The sequence below is a fragment of the Amblyomma mixtum genome, chromosome 3, assembly GCF_055824585.1.
Source record: "Amblyomma mixtum isolate Tamu chromosome 3, ASM5582458v1, whole genome shotgun sequence".
Taxonomy (NCBI): domain Eukaryota; kingdom Metazoa; phylum Arthropoda; class Arachnida; order Ixodida; family Ixodidae; genus Amblyomma; species Amblyomma mixtum.
In genome coordinates, this window is record NC_143014.1 from 43,523,888 (window position 1) to 43,542,138 (window position 18,251).

The 18,251-nt window shown below is 45.0% G+C and overlaps 1 protein-coding gene across 2 annotated transcripts in view; it reads right to left on the minus strand.

Moving 5' to 3' along the window:
* Positions 1 to 668: 668 nt before the first annotated feature.
* The window catches only part of tws (protein phosphatase 2 regulatory subunit tws), a 41,732-nt gene continuing 24,149 nt past the window's right edge, over positions 669 to 18,251 (minus strand). For both annotated transcript variants that reach the window (XM_089578932.1, XM_089578934.1), the window contains exons 4-8: positions 2,791 to 3,229; positions 1,777 to 1,941; positions 1,453 to 1,714; positions 1,266 to 1,389; positions 669 to 1,208 (exon numbers count right to left, since the gene is read on the minus strand). In XM_089578932.1, coding sequence (XP_089435058.1) covers positions 1,056 to 1,208; positions 1,266 to 1,389; positions 1,453 to 1,714; positions 1,777 to 1,941; positions 2,791 to 3,229 — 1,143 coding nt within the window. In that variant the 3' untranslated portion in view covers positions 669 to 1,055. The remainder of the gene's footprint in view (positions 1,209 to 1,265; positions 1,390 to 1,452; positions 1,715 to 1,776; positions 1,942 to 2,790; positions 3,230 to 18,251) is intronic.

Sequence of the window (18,251 nt, forward strand, 5' to 3'; positions counted from 1 at the left end):
CAGCGTTTTGTTCCGCCTTAGCTACCATTGTATAATTAGAACTGAAATGAGCAGCACGTGCGAATTCCCCCAAAGTTTGAGATGTTTGTTAAAAAGGGAGTTCTACATACGCATACAGGAACTATTTGCTCGACAGAACACAATGCATATCTGAAAGGATTAGAACTGGTTTAGATTTACGGGGTTTAACACCGCAATGCATATCTGAAAGGGTTAGAACTGGTTTAGATTTATGGGGTTTAACACCGCAAAGAGACTCTGGCTACAAAGGACACCGCTGTGGAGGGCTTCGGATAATTTAGGCCACCTGGGAATCTTAACTGATATCGCACAGTACATGGGCCTCCAGCAATTCACCTCCATAGAAAGTCCTGAAAGGGGGCAAGATTGCTTGTGCACTAATGAAAAACGCACCATCCAACCCACAGAACGAACATGCTTTCTTGGCCAGGGGGCAACCGCAATGAAAATTGGTGACGAAAGATGTTCTAATGAGGAACTCCGGAAGCGCGGCCAGCTGCCCCCTATCGAGGAGCTTCTGAGCGGAAGGTATCATCGCACATCATGAGTTTAATTTCAAGGGTACGTGTACTACTTCGCCAGCATTACATTGCCACCGCTGCTCCAAGCTCCAAGCCGACGGACCAAAACCACACTCACACAAGGAAGGCACTTTCGTAAGACGTCGTTTATTACTTTTTTTTTCCACTGGCAACGCACGAGAATTCGGAATACGACTGTCTTGCAAACGTTTTTTTTTCTTCTGTTCCTTCAAGTGCCATTGAGGAGCAGCACACAGCATTTGAGCAAGTGCCCCCCGTCGTCCACAACAACATGCAATGGCATAAACAAAACACCAAGGGGGACCTACGTAAAACAGAATTCGTACGCTCTACAAAATCGATATTCAGTCACCCGTATGGTACAACAACGGGACTGCGGGGGGGAGGGGAGGGGGAGGTAACTAAAAAATTGCCTTCCTAAAATTATATCGGGGATGGGGGGATGACACTATGTACATTTTTTACATTGTGCTGTAGCGTGCTTAAGCATTACTAAAACTTCTCCTGAAATATGTACAGGTTGTTTGTAGCAGCCACTGCCACCACATTTTCTTGGGGATGCCACGCTGTGTGCAGGATCTTACGGTTGAAGTCCAGACAGTCCACACTGATCTCTTCTTTCTTCCGTTTGCCGCCCGTGCACACCTGCAAAGAGGAGAAGCATGACAGCAACCCCAAAAAAGAGGTTCATCAACGACCCACCTTTCGTGCTTTTAGCACCGTCCGCGGCTTGGCGATCTCCCGAGATGCCTCCAGGGTGACATCACGTTTCGCCGTCCGATCAAATACCCGGAAGAAGTTATTGTAGGACCCAGTCATGATGAAGCTAGAACCGCATACACATTGAAGCTTAGTCACGAGCCAACCACTAGTGTCCAGTTCGGCTTACCTGTCAGTGCCGTTCCAGCAGCACTCAAACTTGTCAAAAATGCAGTCGTTTTCATAAAGGCTGCACAGTTTTGTGCGTAGGTATTCGTGCACATTGTAGCACTCCACTGGCTTATTGTCCATGTTTAAGTCCCACACTTTAACAGTTAAATAGTCCCTGGAGATCATGTAGCGGCCGTTGTTGCTAAATTTCACATCCGAGATGCTTGAGATGATCTCGGAGAAGAAGCTGCGGTTGGTCGGGTCCTCGGGTTCTTCAAACACTGCAAAGGAATAAAGAGGCCCCTCTATAGTTTAATGACTAAACTGAAATGAAATGACTTACATTTGGCATGCTGGTCACAAAGTGCTGCTGCCCTCATGTCACACAACCGGATGGTGCCTTTGCTGCTACTGTAGACAAACATATGGCACTGTGATGGATGGAATTCTGCTGCAGTTATTACTTCCGTCAGCTCCTCCATATTGGTCGGCTTAATGTCTACAATATCTGAACAGGTGCGTCAAGGAACATGAGACACTTTTGTCACGACAGCAACCCAGACTTGGTCAATGTCATGGAAAGCATGAAAAAATGCTGCGCTGTTAGAATGTGCAAATCAGGATTCACATAAATTTACTTCAAAGAGATGTTCAAACATCCAGCAAAGCAAATCAAGCATGTGGTGGTATTCATTCGAATAGTATAGAATGTGGTAATGCCTTAATGCCCATAGTGAGATTGCCACAGTCAATTTAACATTTAATAAACTGCAGAAACACTCGAAACCTAGCAGTAATTTTGGACACCACACACAGGCATTCAGTTTGAACAGCTTCATGCGTAGTAAATGAACATGCAACAATGTCTCCGAGTAGTGCAAGCTATTTGCATTGAAGACAAAAAAAGAAAGAAAATTACAGTAGTACTACAGGCAAATTAAAAAAAAAAACATTTTTTCGCTCTATAAGTTGCACCTGTAAAATAAGTTGCGTTCCCTGCAAACGGTGCTTTTACAGGAAAAAAACCCACCAATTTGTAGCAGCATGTAGCAGGTTTAACACAATGCCGCAGGTTGATGCAACATTCCCACCGCTGGAATAATGCTAAGGACGCAATTTACCATTTCCGACCCAGAAGGCGAGTGCACCTCTGCAGCGAGCTCCAGGTGCCACTGAGAAAAGTAAAAAATAAAAGGTGGTACAATTTTGCTTTCTCATTAATGTGTTTTACCAGCTAAGCTGCCTGTGCTTTGCAAATAAGTGAAGAGGCTCCACCAACATCTACGCAGTGTGCACCTCAGCGTCATGGTCACATGGTCACAGCCTTCATACATGCAAGACCAACTGGTAAGGATACTGAAACTTTGGTCTGTTATCTCCAGATGCCACAGGTTGATGCGGAGGTCATCTGCAGAGAGGTACGTTTCCTGGTCGCTGTTGACTGAGATGGAGTTGATGTGGTAGGTATGTGCATTGGCAAAGATTCGCCGTGGTGTTGCCTCCACCAGGAGATCCATTGGCTGCAGCGTGGGTACCCGCAGTGAAGTCATGCCACCTATTTCTGCTCTTGAACTGTAGCCATCAATACGCTTGTCACGCTCGGACACTTTCCACAGCTTGATCGTCTTATCATTGGTTGAGAGGAGAAAGTGGGCTTGGTTCTTGCGACGGAGCCATCGAATTTTGTTGATCTTCTCCTCTATCTCAAGGCTCTTGAGGTAGTCGAACTCTGGCTCATGGCTTTGAAATGTACTGTACACATTGTATTCCCCTCTCCTAGGCTGACTCTGTCGAGACTGAGGAGGAGAAAAAAAAGGACTGTCAGGGTATACCTATCACAACCAGCTATGTAAAAAAAAAAATCTGCACTGAACTGACAGATCAAAAGGCCACTGGTCACTGAATGAAACAAAAGCGTGCTCAATGCTGGAATTTGACTAATGAACCACACTTTTCTCCAGTTTCAGAGAGATCGTTGCAGTACCATCAAGTTGCCTTGAACAAACAAACAAGGTGCACTCACTTCAATCTGACAAGCAGTGCGACATAAGAGCAATATTAAAAAGTATGACCATACCCTCAGTACTGCTGCCAGGGTCCCTGAATAGCTTTTCCTTCTTTTCTTACTGGTCATGAGACTTCCTTCAGTTTAATACACAAGCAAAACTAGCCACGACAAGAGGTGCTACAGTCAATTACAGGTAAACAAGCCACCTACCAGCCAGCTGCACTCAGGGCTAAACCTTGGAACTGAGAGGCTTCTGTGCTTGATGTGTAAAAAATCTAGTTTCGTGCTGCAGTCAATTATAGGTAAACAAGCCACCTACCAGCCAGCTGCACGCAGGGCTAAACCTTGGCACTGAGAGGCTTCTGTGCTAGATGTGTCAAAAATCTAGTTTCGTAAAGTTAGGAATTCGAATCCACTTGACACATTGGAATCATTCCAGCGCAATGCAAATCGCCCAAATACTGCTACGAAAGGGTTTCATGACCAGTGCGGTCGGATACCATTCAAGAACACAGCGGCAAATACCGTTGAAGGAAGTCCTGCAGCCAAAAGCATGTAGATTTTCATGACATCGTGGTTAATCCCATTTCACGGATGCTTCTGCCAGCCACCTCCGATGGCATGACAAAAGGTTTACGCCACTGGCTGGAGGGCCTCCCTTAAGGGGCATTCGCCGCTACGTTCTCGAGTTGTATCTGACTACAGAAAATTATACATCTGGCTCTTCACACTCCCAGAGGCAGCAGAAGTGCCAAGCTTACCTGCATGTTAAGAGTACTGCAGAGTGGGTACATCTCAAAGCTCAACCAGAGTAATAGACAAACTAATAATAGAAGTGGAACTAACAGCATCTGTTTTGGAGCAGCCCCAGGAGTAGGTTCTGTACACACATGAATGAGTTACTTCTGTTAAGGGTACAGGGTAGGCTCTATGCTTCTCATGACATACAGACGTATTTAAAACCTATTCCCTTATCAACTACTACACATAACTCATTGGAGCTTTTGTTTTATTCCCCATTCCCTTAACTGAACTAGAATTATTTTGTACCGTATATTTAGAGGCTGGTGATTTTTTACCCGAAACCATTGCTTTTTTGCTGTTTTCACAAACTATCCCAGAAAAGAGCCTACTTCAATACTTCACTAACTATCCATCTATACGTAGATAAAGCTGGGAAAAGATCAGCCTTCTATCTTTATATTTTCAATAATGGGTCAAATGTAACAACAAAAAAATGTCATTTTGAGATATTTGAAGTTAAAGACAGATGTTTACTTCAATTCAGCAGCAATAACAACATGCACTAAAAAGTCGTTTATGCAGCCACCAGTCGCTACTCAGCACCAATCTCAACTTAACGCTTCGCTGTTCCCCACCTGTTTCCTTCATGGTCTGTTCTTAGTAAAGTACTTTTGATGGCAATCCACCTCATGCAATGATACTACAACATAGTACACCAGGGATACCCCAAATATCTTGAGATATTGGAAGGTATGTCCCAGGACGTTAACTCTGGTCATGTTACGCCTAGAGAGAGAACATTTAATAGGTCTCATTCATTGAAGGGATTCGTTGGAGTAAATTCCCAGAATACGTGGTTAAATGACTCTGCACTTTGGTTTGTCCATGAATACATTTCTTGAGAAGATATGCCTGTGCTAGCTGCTTGAAAACAGTGGGAAGAACTGACATGGGCAAGTATCTGCAAAAAGGTTCAATCGTCACCTGGCACTTATCCGCACACCATGTCTTCGACTTTTCGAACACAGCACGAATGGTATTGCTTACCATAGCAAACGTGAGAGAACATATGGCACGATTTCTAAGTCTCCAACCGAAAGCAATATGAACTGTCAAAATAATTACAAAGGAGTGAAGCAATCACGCGCCTCAGAGACAAGGAGAGCATAGAGTAAAGCTTGCTAGCTTCAATACAACATATGGTGTATGTTGCTTTCTTTTGCCTAACCGCTGTTTGAAGAATCGGCTCAGCTAAGGAGAATTTCAAATTTTACTTTAGATATTTTCTATAGACTAGTGTGTGCAAGCACAGGTGCCAATGCCAATTAATTTTTTTTTTAAATTGCCTCTGCCCACACGTCACTGTTTCAAAAGCCGGCTGTTCCAGCTCTAGTGAATGGAGCAAAAGCAGGTTACTCAATAATGTAAGGCATTCAAGGTTGGCGGAAATACAAAAATCGAAATTTTTGAAGTCATTTCAACCTTCCCTCCGCCCTAAACAGGCACACTCCTTTCATGGCTCTCTTCAATTAACCCAGTGTAAATTTTTGTCCCGTCTTACCAGGCAAAACAGTCGACCTTATGCAAGAGAGATTGTATCATACAATCTTACACGAGGGAAGTTGTAAATGCACAGTAACTACAAGACTAGAAAATTTAAAAATCCGCCTTAATCAACCTTAAGGAGGCCGAACGCGATAACGTTAGAAGTTGCCAAAGCAAATGTCTCCATTCAACTCTCCGCATTCGTTGCGGAGAATTCGCTCAAAAAGCTCTTTTTTCCGCTGGCGCCCGATGTCTAAGACGTTCTGCTTCGGCCTTTTCCTTTCACAACAGTGCGTTCTCCTGTACCCTACGCCGCATTGCTTCAGCTTCTCTCTTCCATAGCTCTGCATTGACATGGCACTTACGCCACATTGCTGCAGCCTCAAGTGCTAGTACAGAGGCACTTTGGTTAGTGCGCAACACACTTTTCCGCTCCACTACCATCCTTCGAAAGCCATCACTAGGTATTCTACCACAATGCCGCGAAGAAACCGGCTCTCCACTCACCGAAACTCACGCACTCGTCAAAGGGACGGCGCGCCCACAAACGATATCTGACATAACTGAGAAGCGCTCCTCTGCTTCTCTACCCCAACAACCATGCCATGCACCCTGTCATATGGCTCAATGCACCAACCACAGAGCAGTGGAAGCTTTCCACACACTCCGACTGCTGCTCACCTGGCACCGCGCTAACCCTTCAGCTGTCATCTGCCTTGACGTCTGATGAGCAGTGTCTCCCTCTCAATGGCTGATTGTGATGCGACATCATGACTGCTGACCAATCCTGAATTAGTGTGACACAGCACGCGGCTTTTCCTTCAAACATCCGCTCTATCGCAACCACATTAATCCCCATCCCACTTCTCACAGCAAGCCTGCCACTGACAGCCTTGACCACCCGTCATCAGAATTGCGGAATGTAAGGGTGGAAAGCAAAGCTTCTGCACATGAAAAGACGCCCACTGCCTTTGTGCTTCTAAAATGGCAACCCTGCTTCAAGCATCTTCCACAATAGCTAAGGTGGATTCACACGACAGATGAGGTCGCAGACGACTCCGTGATCGTCCTTGCGCTAGGAGCATTCACATGACAGTGAAAAAAAAAACAAATCCTAAAGCGAACAAGCATCCCAGTTTTTCCACCCGCACTGCCCGCGGACTCAAGTTGGTCAACCCGAATCTCAGACTTCCAAGCCATGTGATGCGTGGTTCATCCTTGAGATCCGAAATTTGGCCTTTCGTGTGAATCCACCTTCATGAATTGCATCAGCATCGCAATAGAACTTTTAGTGCCACTACTTTTCTATAGCATATATGCAAGGCTTTTCCTCTTCTATAACTAGCAGGACATATACACTATGCGTCAACTTCTTCCATCATGACTATCAATGGCATCAACAGAGCATTATTCATAGGGGCAGAGGAACTAGAGAAAAAAAGTAAGCGGAAAACTAGAAGCAAACTGTTACGCCAGGTTGATTATGCCCAGTCAATGTTGGGGAAGCTGAAGTGACCGCAAAGTATGTTACAATATAGTGAGCACGAAGAGAACGGGACATTAAATGTAGGATGATGGAAGAGTGTCTATGAAGGAATGGTTGCAGTGAGGCGCTGCCAACATGTAATAAGGCCAAAGGCGACACAGACCTTTGTATCGGCAGAGGAACACCTCTTTATGGACTGTCTGAAACCGGCTCCACTGCTGTTTCCGCCATGCTAGTGCAAGGTGCTCACGAGTGTCCAGTGAGCAATATGGCAGCATCCATAGAACCCTTAGTGCAAAGGTGCCCGATTGCTGTGGCCCTCCCACTTAAGGCAGAAAAACAAGTTTTAGCTTATTAGAAAGAGAAATGTATTTAGTTTTCAATGATATGTATGTAATAGCTCTTATTGTTGTTATGAGTGGAGTGAGCAAAAAGCGAAGTGCATAAAACAAAACTTTCGTTCAACTTGCCTGCAGCACTTAAAGGGCCATAGATAAAAATGTTTGCTTGTTTTCTTACAAATGATACCCTAGACATTATATACATGCATCTCCCAGCGATATTTGCCTACGAACGCTAAATTATTTATAACTGAATTTCTTCTTGACGCACTTTATGTTTCATCGGTCAAACGATGCCTGCAACATGTGTTGGTCTTTAGGTCATGTGAGACACGAAAAAAAAACAACAGAAATGTAACTGCTGATGCGTCGTTCGTTGTCATTCTGGCTTTGAAGCAGGCTGGTTTAAGTGCTGCAACAGATAAAAAGATCAGTGTTGGTAGTGCAGTTTTTTTTTGTGCCTCGCATGACCTAAATGCCAACTACATATCCCAGCCATCATTCAGTGGATGAAACGGAAACAGCATAAGACATTCAATTGTAAATCATTTAGCAGTTGTAGGTGAATACCACGGGGTGACACGTGTATTGTAATGTCTAAGGCATAATTTAAAAATACGATAACTTGTAACTAAAATCAGGTGCATATAGTACTTGAAATGAAGTGTTAATCTAAGTGCTGAGCAGTTTTTGGCGCCAGTAGATATAAAGAACCGGTGCTGTAAAAAAAGAAAAAAAGACAAATGACGCATAATAGAGGCTCAAATAAATTTTGCACACTTTACCATGTATGCCAAAGCTTCAAAAATGTTTAAAAAATATAAAATGCTTTATTTCACTTTGCAATTCCGCATCATCCTTTTACCGGTGAAATATTTTGCTCAACACAGATGTAGTCTTGCAACATAGGATACTAGACAAATTCACTACCTGTTACGTGTAGTACACGACAGATGTAAATATCCCATTTCTCATCATGCACGGAGGTTTTCTTGTGACAATGTGCACAAATTATTTGTTTTTCTTGCAGAATTGCATGTAGTGGATGGAGTCAAATTGCAAAAACGACATCCAAAGAAGACTATCGGATCTTTCTGGATCTCTCAGCACACAAAACACATAACCCTTGCACAGGAAAAATTTAGACCCCCTTCAGCCTACGCTAATAGGGACAAGCTTTTACACTTTTAGAACTACTGTGTAAAAAATCTGTGCCCTACATACAGGATCCTAGGCATATATGGGCTAAGAAAATATGTACGATCCACACACAAGCCAAACATCTTTGCATTTTGTCAACAAGACCAGACGCTTTGAGAGTCTAATATGCGTGTGACTTTTTTTTTAGTGCCGGTTCCCAACAACTACCCACTGGAGCCAAAAACCACTCAGTATTTACAGAAATTAACATTTCACCGACACTGCACAAGCCGCCCGCGTTTTAGTGCAGTAGTTTTTCCTAAAAAGAAGCAAGCAAGTAAAAAAAATGTTTTAATGTACCCAGTTTTCTGCTCACTCCACATGTACCAAAACTTATGGCCATTAATCATGCATAATAATGAAAAGTAAATACACTTCGCTTTCTAAAGAGCAAAAACAAATTTTTCTATTGTAAATGGGAGGGCAACAGTGATCACGCTAACACTGAAAATTGGCCAGAAGCTGCGCAAGCATGGGATCCCAAACTTAATGAGTGTGCTGACATAGCATAGAACACCAATGCATTGTATTTTGCCTCCACTGAAATATGGCCACTGCAGCCGGTAACAGACCCACCACCTTGAAACCAGCAGACAAACACCAAAGGCACTGAGCCCTTGAGGCGGGTTCTCTGCTGGTGGTGTATCAAGAAATTACGGAAAAGGGCGCCACCACAGAGGCAGGCAACGTGCTCAGTATTTGCAGAAACAAAAACTTTCAAAGCAGTTTTCAAGACATGACCGGGGTCAAACTGACACACACGCACAGTACAAGGAAAACGCTACCTACAGATTGATGGTACGAGTGTCCACAATAACCAACCATGCAAGCCTTTCCTTTCTCCAACTTTAAGATCTATAATTGACAAAGAGGAAAAGCAGCGCTGGAGAAGGGGCATTAGACAACAGAGTCAAGACAACTACGAACCAGCCACTGCCTTCTTTCTAGCGCTCTGCTCAATCCTTATCAGCTGCGCAGCACAATGAGTGCCAATGAATCCCAACCATGAACAGAAGCAAGAAAAGAAAACAACTGACGCACAGGAAGGAATGTATCTATGCTTTGTCAGTGAAAAAAAAGAGTCACAGGACGGTTGCAAGTGCTAACGCGAATGTTTGAGCGTTAGTTGTGTGACAGGAAAGGATTTTTCACTGACATGTTCCGTTTTATATCTTGCTAAGTCAGACAGCCTGAGGTGAATCTGGACTTGACCACGACTGCAGTGATATTCTACAGCTGGTTTCGGCAGTGGATTTCAGTGGATTGGACAACGTCCAAGCCACTAGGCCACCCATTGCCTCCCTCCCACCTTCTCCCTCTCCACTAGCCTCCCCCACTCTCTCCTGTTTCCCTCTCCACTATACAACCTGCCAACCGAGGCAGCTGGCAAGTGATGCTACGGGCACGAAACTGAAGAATGAACTAATAAGAGCTAAAGCTGCAAAAAAAAAAAAGGGGGGGGGGGGGGGGGGAGGCAGGGAGGGCATTATTTGTAAAGCATATCAATGCTGCTAGAGATTTTTCCCTACTGATACTGCCGAATTGCAGCACCCGTTCAAAATGCTTTCAATTATTAGCTGAGGCCTCCCCAAAAGAAATGTAGCCAGCACACTAAGAGATTGAATCAATGGACATTTTGACGTTAGTTAAAAGGCAATGCTTCAGGTGCACATGCCACAATCAAGCAAAGCAAAGCCTCCAGTACTGCAGGTAGACTCTCATGCAGCATCAGCTGCTGGCACCACTACTCTTTCGAGCTACCCAGCCCTGTGTCCTTTTGCCCTTATTTGCTTTTCCTATTCGACAACTTCTCCGGTGCCTTCTCTTTCTCAATGACTCATACCACATTCTATGCAATTCCACAGCCACTTCTTCCTTTCAATCTGCTCGCTACGCACTTTGCCCCAATGTAAGTGTTTTCAAAAGTTGGCATCTGCAACCAGCTTGCAAGCCTGGTGATGAAAGTCACTTTTAGCCACCTTGAACAGACCAGAGAATAAAAAGGAGTTCACACTACATACATACATACATGGTCTCAAATATAAAGCAAGGTGCATTCTGATACACTGATGTTTCTCATGGAACATTGCAGATTACCTGTTCTCAGCACGCGAAATTTAAAATTGTCCGCCAAATAAACTTAGGGGCCTTACCAGCGGCTTGGCAGAGCTACGCTGAATCGCTTAATGGCGACAGAAACACAAGGTAGATATGTGACATTATTTCACAGGTGTCTCCAGTGCTGCACCCGATTTCTGCCCGAGAACAGATATGGCCGCTGTGGTGAAGCGTTTTTGTTTTGCTGTGCAGAAAACCAGGCTTTTGCAAAAGGTCCATGGCTGAGATAGCTACGTTTGAAAATTTTCCCACCAAATCAGTCCAGCCCTAACTTCCGCAGTAACAAGGTTGTGGTCTGCTTGCTGTTGTACTTCTGGAAACTGGTCCTCCTTCGGCTTGCTGAAAACCTTCAGAATTGACTTGCTGGCGAAAATCCATTCCCCTTGCTTCTGCCAATCACGCCCACAAGTTTCACAAACACAAAACAAGCACAAGGCCACCCGATTGCCACCTGCTTCTGCACACAGGATCACATTTTCAGTGCAAAAGCACTAATTAACAGGGTCCAACCCCAGCCAAGAAAGCTGTGTGAAGCTTGACCTTGAGGGCAACCCGCGTGACTAGAGCTGCTTAGTGGCCATGCTGGTAGATGGTGCCATGGGACTGCGTGCGCGCCTCTTGGGCGGGCCTCCTTCGCACTGTATGCTGGCTTCACCCACCACAAGACTCCGAAGACTGTGTTGTTGATGCATACGCCGCTCTAGTGGCAGCACGGCTGCAAGGACTCCCGGGAGCTCAAACAGTTTCGATACCATGCCAAACACATGCTTTTGTACGTCTACTCAGTTTAACTACGTTTGATAGTCTGCGCAACAGACACTTCCATGTTGGCTCAGCTCTAAGTAGGAGACTTCCTGACAGGACATTTCAGATGCTCGCGTAGCCTACCGGTATCCACGACTGCAGTAGTACAGTGTTCTAGAAGGGGGAAGTGGGCTCACTGCCGTATCCCTGTGCCGCTTCGCCTTGGCGCACCCCGCGTCGACTTCCCTGATGCCCGCCAGGGGCGCTGCCGCCTGTTCCACCTGATGTGGTTCCCTTGCTCCGTGGTATCGGACGGCAGCGGCAGCAGTGGTGCGCTCGGAACAGCTGTGTTGGTTCGAAGGTGTCGGCGCACGAAAGCTAATTTCGCCAGTGCTGTATGCGTAGCGGTATCCCTTTGTGCCCGTTCAGTGGTTGATTATTTGCTCAATGTGCAGTATGTGCGAGTGAGAATGCCTAGTCGCAGCCGAAATTACTGTTACAGTGGCGTGAGGGATGCACCAAAGGCGTCTTTGTTCAGCGTCCCACGTGATGAAGAACGAAGTAAGGAGCGGGAGAGGAATCTGCACCGTGCAAATAAGAAATTAGATGAGTCCTTTGCGGTCTGTGAACTGCATTTTGAACCACGGTTTATAATAAGAGATTTCGTGCACCTAATAGACGGCAAAGAGGTGCGCATTCCTCGCGACAAGCCGCTGCTATCGGAAGATGCAGTCTCCACGATTCTTCCGAATTTGCCGCATTACCTTACGAAAAAAACACTGATACTTAGGAGTCAAAGGAAGAGGTGCCAAAATGGCGATGCAGTCGCGAAGAAAAAGAGCCGAAGCACACTTCTCTATCGACGTGGCGCACAGTATTATTTGGCAAAATTGCTTGAAGAAATGTTTACGGAATGCTTCAGTAAGATGCTGATAGCATTTTGGATCTGCTGAGCCTGGTGAAGGCAAAATCTACACATAAAATTGGTTGCAGTGAACACTCAGCTGAGCTCACAAAAATGTAATCCGCTTTTATATTACAGCACAACTTCATTTTTTTTTTCTCAAAGTGCATTAACTCTGAAAAGTACGAGAAAAGGAAGACGGTAATGCACTGGAAGATCGCAAAAACATTGTGAGGCCAGTCTGCATGATGCACGTTTGTAACAGTTCGTAAACATCTCTATTTGTGCACATTCAGCCTTCTTGAGCCTGTTTCTCCTGATACACATGTTCTAATTTCCTTGTAAACAAAGGTCATTGCATAAATGTATCTAATTTTATTTGCTTTCTATGCCAGGTCATATAATTACAGCAATAAAAACCTGCTTCATATAATCTGCATAAATCTCTAAGTGCTGCTCTAATGTTGTCGTGAATTACGCAAACACAATTTTAAAATTCTGCCCAGTGGTGCTCGCGCCGCGGAAACGCGGCCGCTATGACCGCTACATTAGCGAAACCACGTGGCACATTTTACCAGCAGAAGAAAACACAAGGATATTCCTTGCTTCGCGCTCTGTAAGAGACTGCAGACAGCGTATTAGGCTTTTCACAGAACTGCGTTTATAGCGAGGCGCGTTTATCCGCACGTAGCGTTTGGTTTCGGTTTGTGGGGTTTAACGTCCCAAAGCCACTCAGGCTATGAGAAATGCCATAGTGGTGGGCTCCGGATAATTTCGACCACCTGGGGTTCTTTAACGTGCACCAACATCGCTTCAAAATACGGGTCAGCAACTGAGCGCCATAGGCACTGAGCCACCGCGGCAGCACGCCTAGGTTTCAAAACATTGCGAGCACTCCATAGATGAGCCACAACAGTAGTAATTTTTACCACTGCACGCTGCTACAACGCGCGAAAACAAGTTCGTGCATCGCACATCGTTATTGCTGCATTTCTTTCGGGCACTGCAGCAGCGCGCGGTAATCGTTCTACTTCGGCGCGCGGGCGAGTTTCAGGTGACGCTGCGAACCGCGCCGCCTGTCGGCGGCGACACGAAGTGCGTCAGGCGCCACTCCCTTGTGAGCACACTACCCCCTTCTAGAACACTGTAGCAGTAAGCTAGGTAGGAGATATCAATGCACAAAATACCAAGCTGCCATTTTGTGATGTCAATGACAATATGGTTTTGCCGGTGAAGTTTCAATCTTATACTCCATTCTAACATGTTAATATTCACGCAACTTTTTTTTTTAAAAAAAGGTGCACATCAGAATTGAGTAAATGCAGTACTTGTGCTATATTGATCTTTCGCAGACTGCACCCACACAAATTGATGGACTTTACTATTACTTTAACCATGAGAAACATGCCCAAAGGTGCCCAGTGACAATGGCAAGTAATAACACCACTGCAGCATTCGCACCCTAATGTCACTAGCAATTTGGATGCCCCTGACCAACAGACTCGCTATTAATGATTACTGTTAATTCTGGGAAGCTTTAAAGAAGTTGTGCTCTATCTACGCGCCTTGCAATCCTATTACAACTAACTGTGCACAAATGTACTGTCCGTCAACCAAAGAGTGGGGTTCGACGCAAGCACCGCATCACTCTAGAAGAGAAGGCCAGAGAACTGAACACTCACTGAAATGCGAAAAAAAAAAAAAGAAAAAGTGCAAGCAGTGCAGCTAGCGTACGGCTAAGTTAAAAAAAGGAACAGATAGGTAAAATTAAACAAAAAGACTTACACGTGAGCGGATGATGGATCAGGAATGCATGTCTGAAGGAATGAGCACCTTCCTTTGTGTCTGGTCACATTTGTAAGAAGAGTCAATATCATTCCTGTTGTCACCTTATACAGAACAGTATTTAAGTGCAGCTGAATGTTGCACTACTTTTGCATTGTCATTTGTAAATAAAAAATTGTAATCTGTGGGGCCTCATATCCTGGAACGACACACAGGGACACCGTAGCGAAGAGCTCTTGATTAATTTAGACGTGCTGGGGTTCTTTAACATGTGCCGACATCGCACAGCAAACAGGCGCTTTTTGCGTGCGCTATGCGCCAGGAGTAGCCAAAAAAAGGCATTTTTTTTTTCAGTGTTCGTCTCCGAGTGTAGGTGGTATGCACTGGTGCTCAGCCGTGCCGCTGGCTGCCAGGCTTAAGGTGCACCCAGCAGACGAACTCCTGCCCCGCAAGCATGTTGCTTTGCGTGTCGCACTGGCGCTTGGAATCCGCGTGCATCAGAGATTCGGCCGGTAGTCGCCAGGCACAGTAACCGAACATAACTTGTCGTAAACGAATGCCACTTTGATTGGGCAGCTTCACTTATTAGCCCTGCTCGAGGTGGCCAAGAAAACAGGCACAGTGACAAAAGCTACCACGGGTTTGGTTCCTCTCGAAGCTCAGATAGCGGTCAGTGACAGCAGTGCTCCTGTGAAACCAAAGAGCTGCATGTAGTTCAGAACCATTCGCAGAGAAGAGATCGGTGATCTGGCCTCTTGCTGTGGCATCTGGGGTGTATGAGCACACTAGCTAAACCTCTGAGAAAAAGCGCCGATTCTGTCTCGTGTGGGAGTCCTCTGCACAAAGGTGGTCTCAGGTTGTCACAACGGCCACTGAGACAGCAGCAAACTGGGCAAGGCAGTGATCACTTTTGCATGTTTTACGAATTGGAAAAACAGCGCAATCGTCTTTGATTGCGCTGTTTTTCCAATTCGTAAAACATGTACCAACCAGCCCGTATTTGCCCTCTTCTGAAATCACTTTTGCACCGTGCATGGCATGCTAAAATTCGACACGCGAGTACCTGGTAGCTGATGTCTTGTCCTTTTTTCGTGTGAGCTTCTGAGAACACAGTGCACAGCGCAGACATTAATGCGATGTTTTGGTAGGGATCGAGGTTGCCGCGCCAGCTCATGAGCTTGCAGCTTCACCCTGATGCAGGCACAGATTCCACATCGTCTACAATAAAAAGACGCCGCCCAGGTGGCCTCAACTCCACCGAAAAACAAGGCGCATGACCCAAGAATTCAACTCAAGATCCAAGAAAGCACGAGGTCAAATCCTTTCATTCAACTTTTAAGCAAACTTTGGTGGCCACCCTGCACTTGTTTAGGATGCAGTTCCTCCAAAAATTTCACAGGTTAACCTAAGATGAAAATCTGAAGCATTATATCAACGTCAGATATGTAGTAGAGCCCAGAAATCAAGAGCTCTGCGCACATACACAGTCCACAGCTATGAAAGGAGCACTGCAGATGCGCCAGAGCTATCCAGTGGCCAGATCATTGATCTCTTCCCCGTGAATGTGCCTAACTACACATGGCTCTGGGGTAAATTTCAAGGAAGCACTGCCGTCACTGACCACTATCCGAAATACAATCAATTTAATCCCAGGATCGAAGGGAACCAAACCTACGACCAACTTTCGTCACTGTGCCTGTTCTCTGGACTGGCTCGAGCAGCCCTAACAAGCATAGTTGCCCAATTGTGGCGTTCGTTTACGATGTAGTTGCATGCAGCTATCGCGCCCAGCGACTACCAGCCGAATCTCCAATGCACGCAGATTCCAAATGGCAGTCTGAATGCGGACATACGAAGAAAACATGCTAGCAGAGCAGTAGTTGGTCTGCTACATGCAGCTCAAGCATGGTGGCCAGCGGCGGCGCACTGCAGCCCCACGGCTGTGCGCCACTGCATACCACCGATACTAATAGTGTGCTAAGAAACAGCAGTATGTCAAATATATTGCACATTGCCCGGTGAAGCTGGAGATCTTCAGTATGCTGCTGACGAAAATCCAGAACATCATGCTGAATGGGGAGATATTTGCTGTCCCCCAAAGAGACTAAAAAGGTTTTATAACTCATCCCAAGACTTCCACGAATAAATACACATTCAAATTTCAGCCATTAAAATAGGCTTCAATGAACTGCTCTAACATCATTTGACCTTTTGAAATGTGTGAACGAGAGGCAAGCAACTACAGGACTAAAACGGACACACTGAGAACAGCTCACCACTAGGAAGGCAGACAAGAAAGGCAGCACACAGAAAAAGCATCTACCATTCCTTTTGCATCTACAGAAAGCCAATTAGGTCCCCAAAATAATGGCTATGGCAGTAATAAGCTACCAAAAACATACTTTGCCTCATTTTTCAGTTAGCTCAGGAGCGTTTCCATGCATAAAGGCATCTACCGCCACAGAAGCTGTAAAGCACAGTACTTACTCAATGGCACACGAAATTCTGCAATGCTTGGAACAATGATAGGGACACAACTGAATCTGAGCCAAGTTGCAGTAAAACTAGAATTTTGTCAGAGCACTCTTGCTTTTGGTTCAAGATATTTTACATGGTGCAAACTGGTGCCATAAATTACTGTATAAACTAGACTAACGTACAGCCATCTTCTGGAAAAAAAAAACTAATCTAAAAATGGCATGCACGTTAGAATTACTGTATAAACTACACTGTAATGCATCCGTGTTTTCTAGAAAAAACTTGCCTAAAAATGGCACATGCATTAGAATCTAGCATGTAAATAAAACTAAGTCAGCAACACCCTAGTCATCCCATCAAAAAATGGCAGCTTGACATTTCTAGCGCACCCGTATCGTCTACTGCAGCCACGGATATCGATAAGTCCCGCAAGCACCTGAAGTGTCCCGTCAGCAAGGCTGGCCTTGAGCCAACATGGAAGCATTGATTGCGACACCGGGTTCGAAAAAATAAGGCAGCTATCTTGTGTGCGGAGGCAAGTCAAGTGGCAATGGAACCGTTTAACGTGCACTTGGTAATCCTGAAACTTGTGTGGGTGACTGGGGGAAACAACCAGCAAGTCTAATAAGGGCTCTAACACGCTAAAGAAGGGCCGGTTTCCAGAAATAGAAGACCATGCTGACTTCGTGCAACATCAGCGAGCAACCATAGGGCTGTGACTAAGAACTCTTGAAAGTTAGGGCTGAGGTACCTGGCAAAGCAGAACGACTGAACGTGGAAGACAAAAGATATTTGATGATTTTGCTGCCCAGATGGGGAAAGACAAGCGAGGGGGTGGTGCCGTTTACTTCATCACAACCTTAAGAGTGGTTGCAATAAGGGTTGGTTTTTCGAAGTGCAAAGACGATTAATACCTTTATCGAAGCACAAAAATCTGGCAGGCATTACAACTGAAGACACTGCACTTGTTTTGCTGACCATGAAAAACAGGTGCGTGTCACAACTGGGGACACGTCAGAGTAAATATGGCTTTTTTGCACGATTTGCACAGTACGGCAAAGGAAATCTAGCAGCACAGCAGTTCGACCCCCAGGTAGGCTTCTTTATAAGCACAAAACAAAATGCTTATAATTTAAAAAAACAAACTGATTGAAGGGGACTGTTAAAAAGCTTCTGTTTGCTAAACTAGCAAAGTCAAAATAATTACGCACCCTCCACTGCCTGAAATTTAACATCTTGAAACATCATAAATTAGCATTAAATTAACAACAGTTAACTAGAATGCAAATACACAATTTATATATCACAGCTGTTCATTTATATGCAAAATACTGTAGACTAAACAGTGAAAACTATCATTTTCTGGGACAACCCAGCAGACGTCACATAACTGGAGCACCAAGACTTTACAGAAGAAATTCTCAAAGAAGCATTTTCCACACCAGTCACTTTTACATCATAGCTG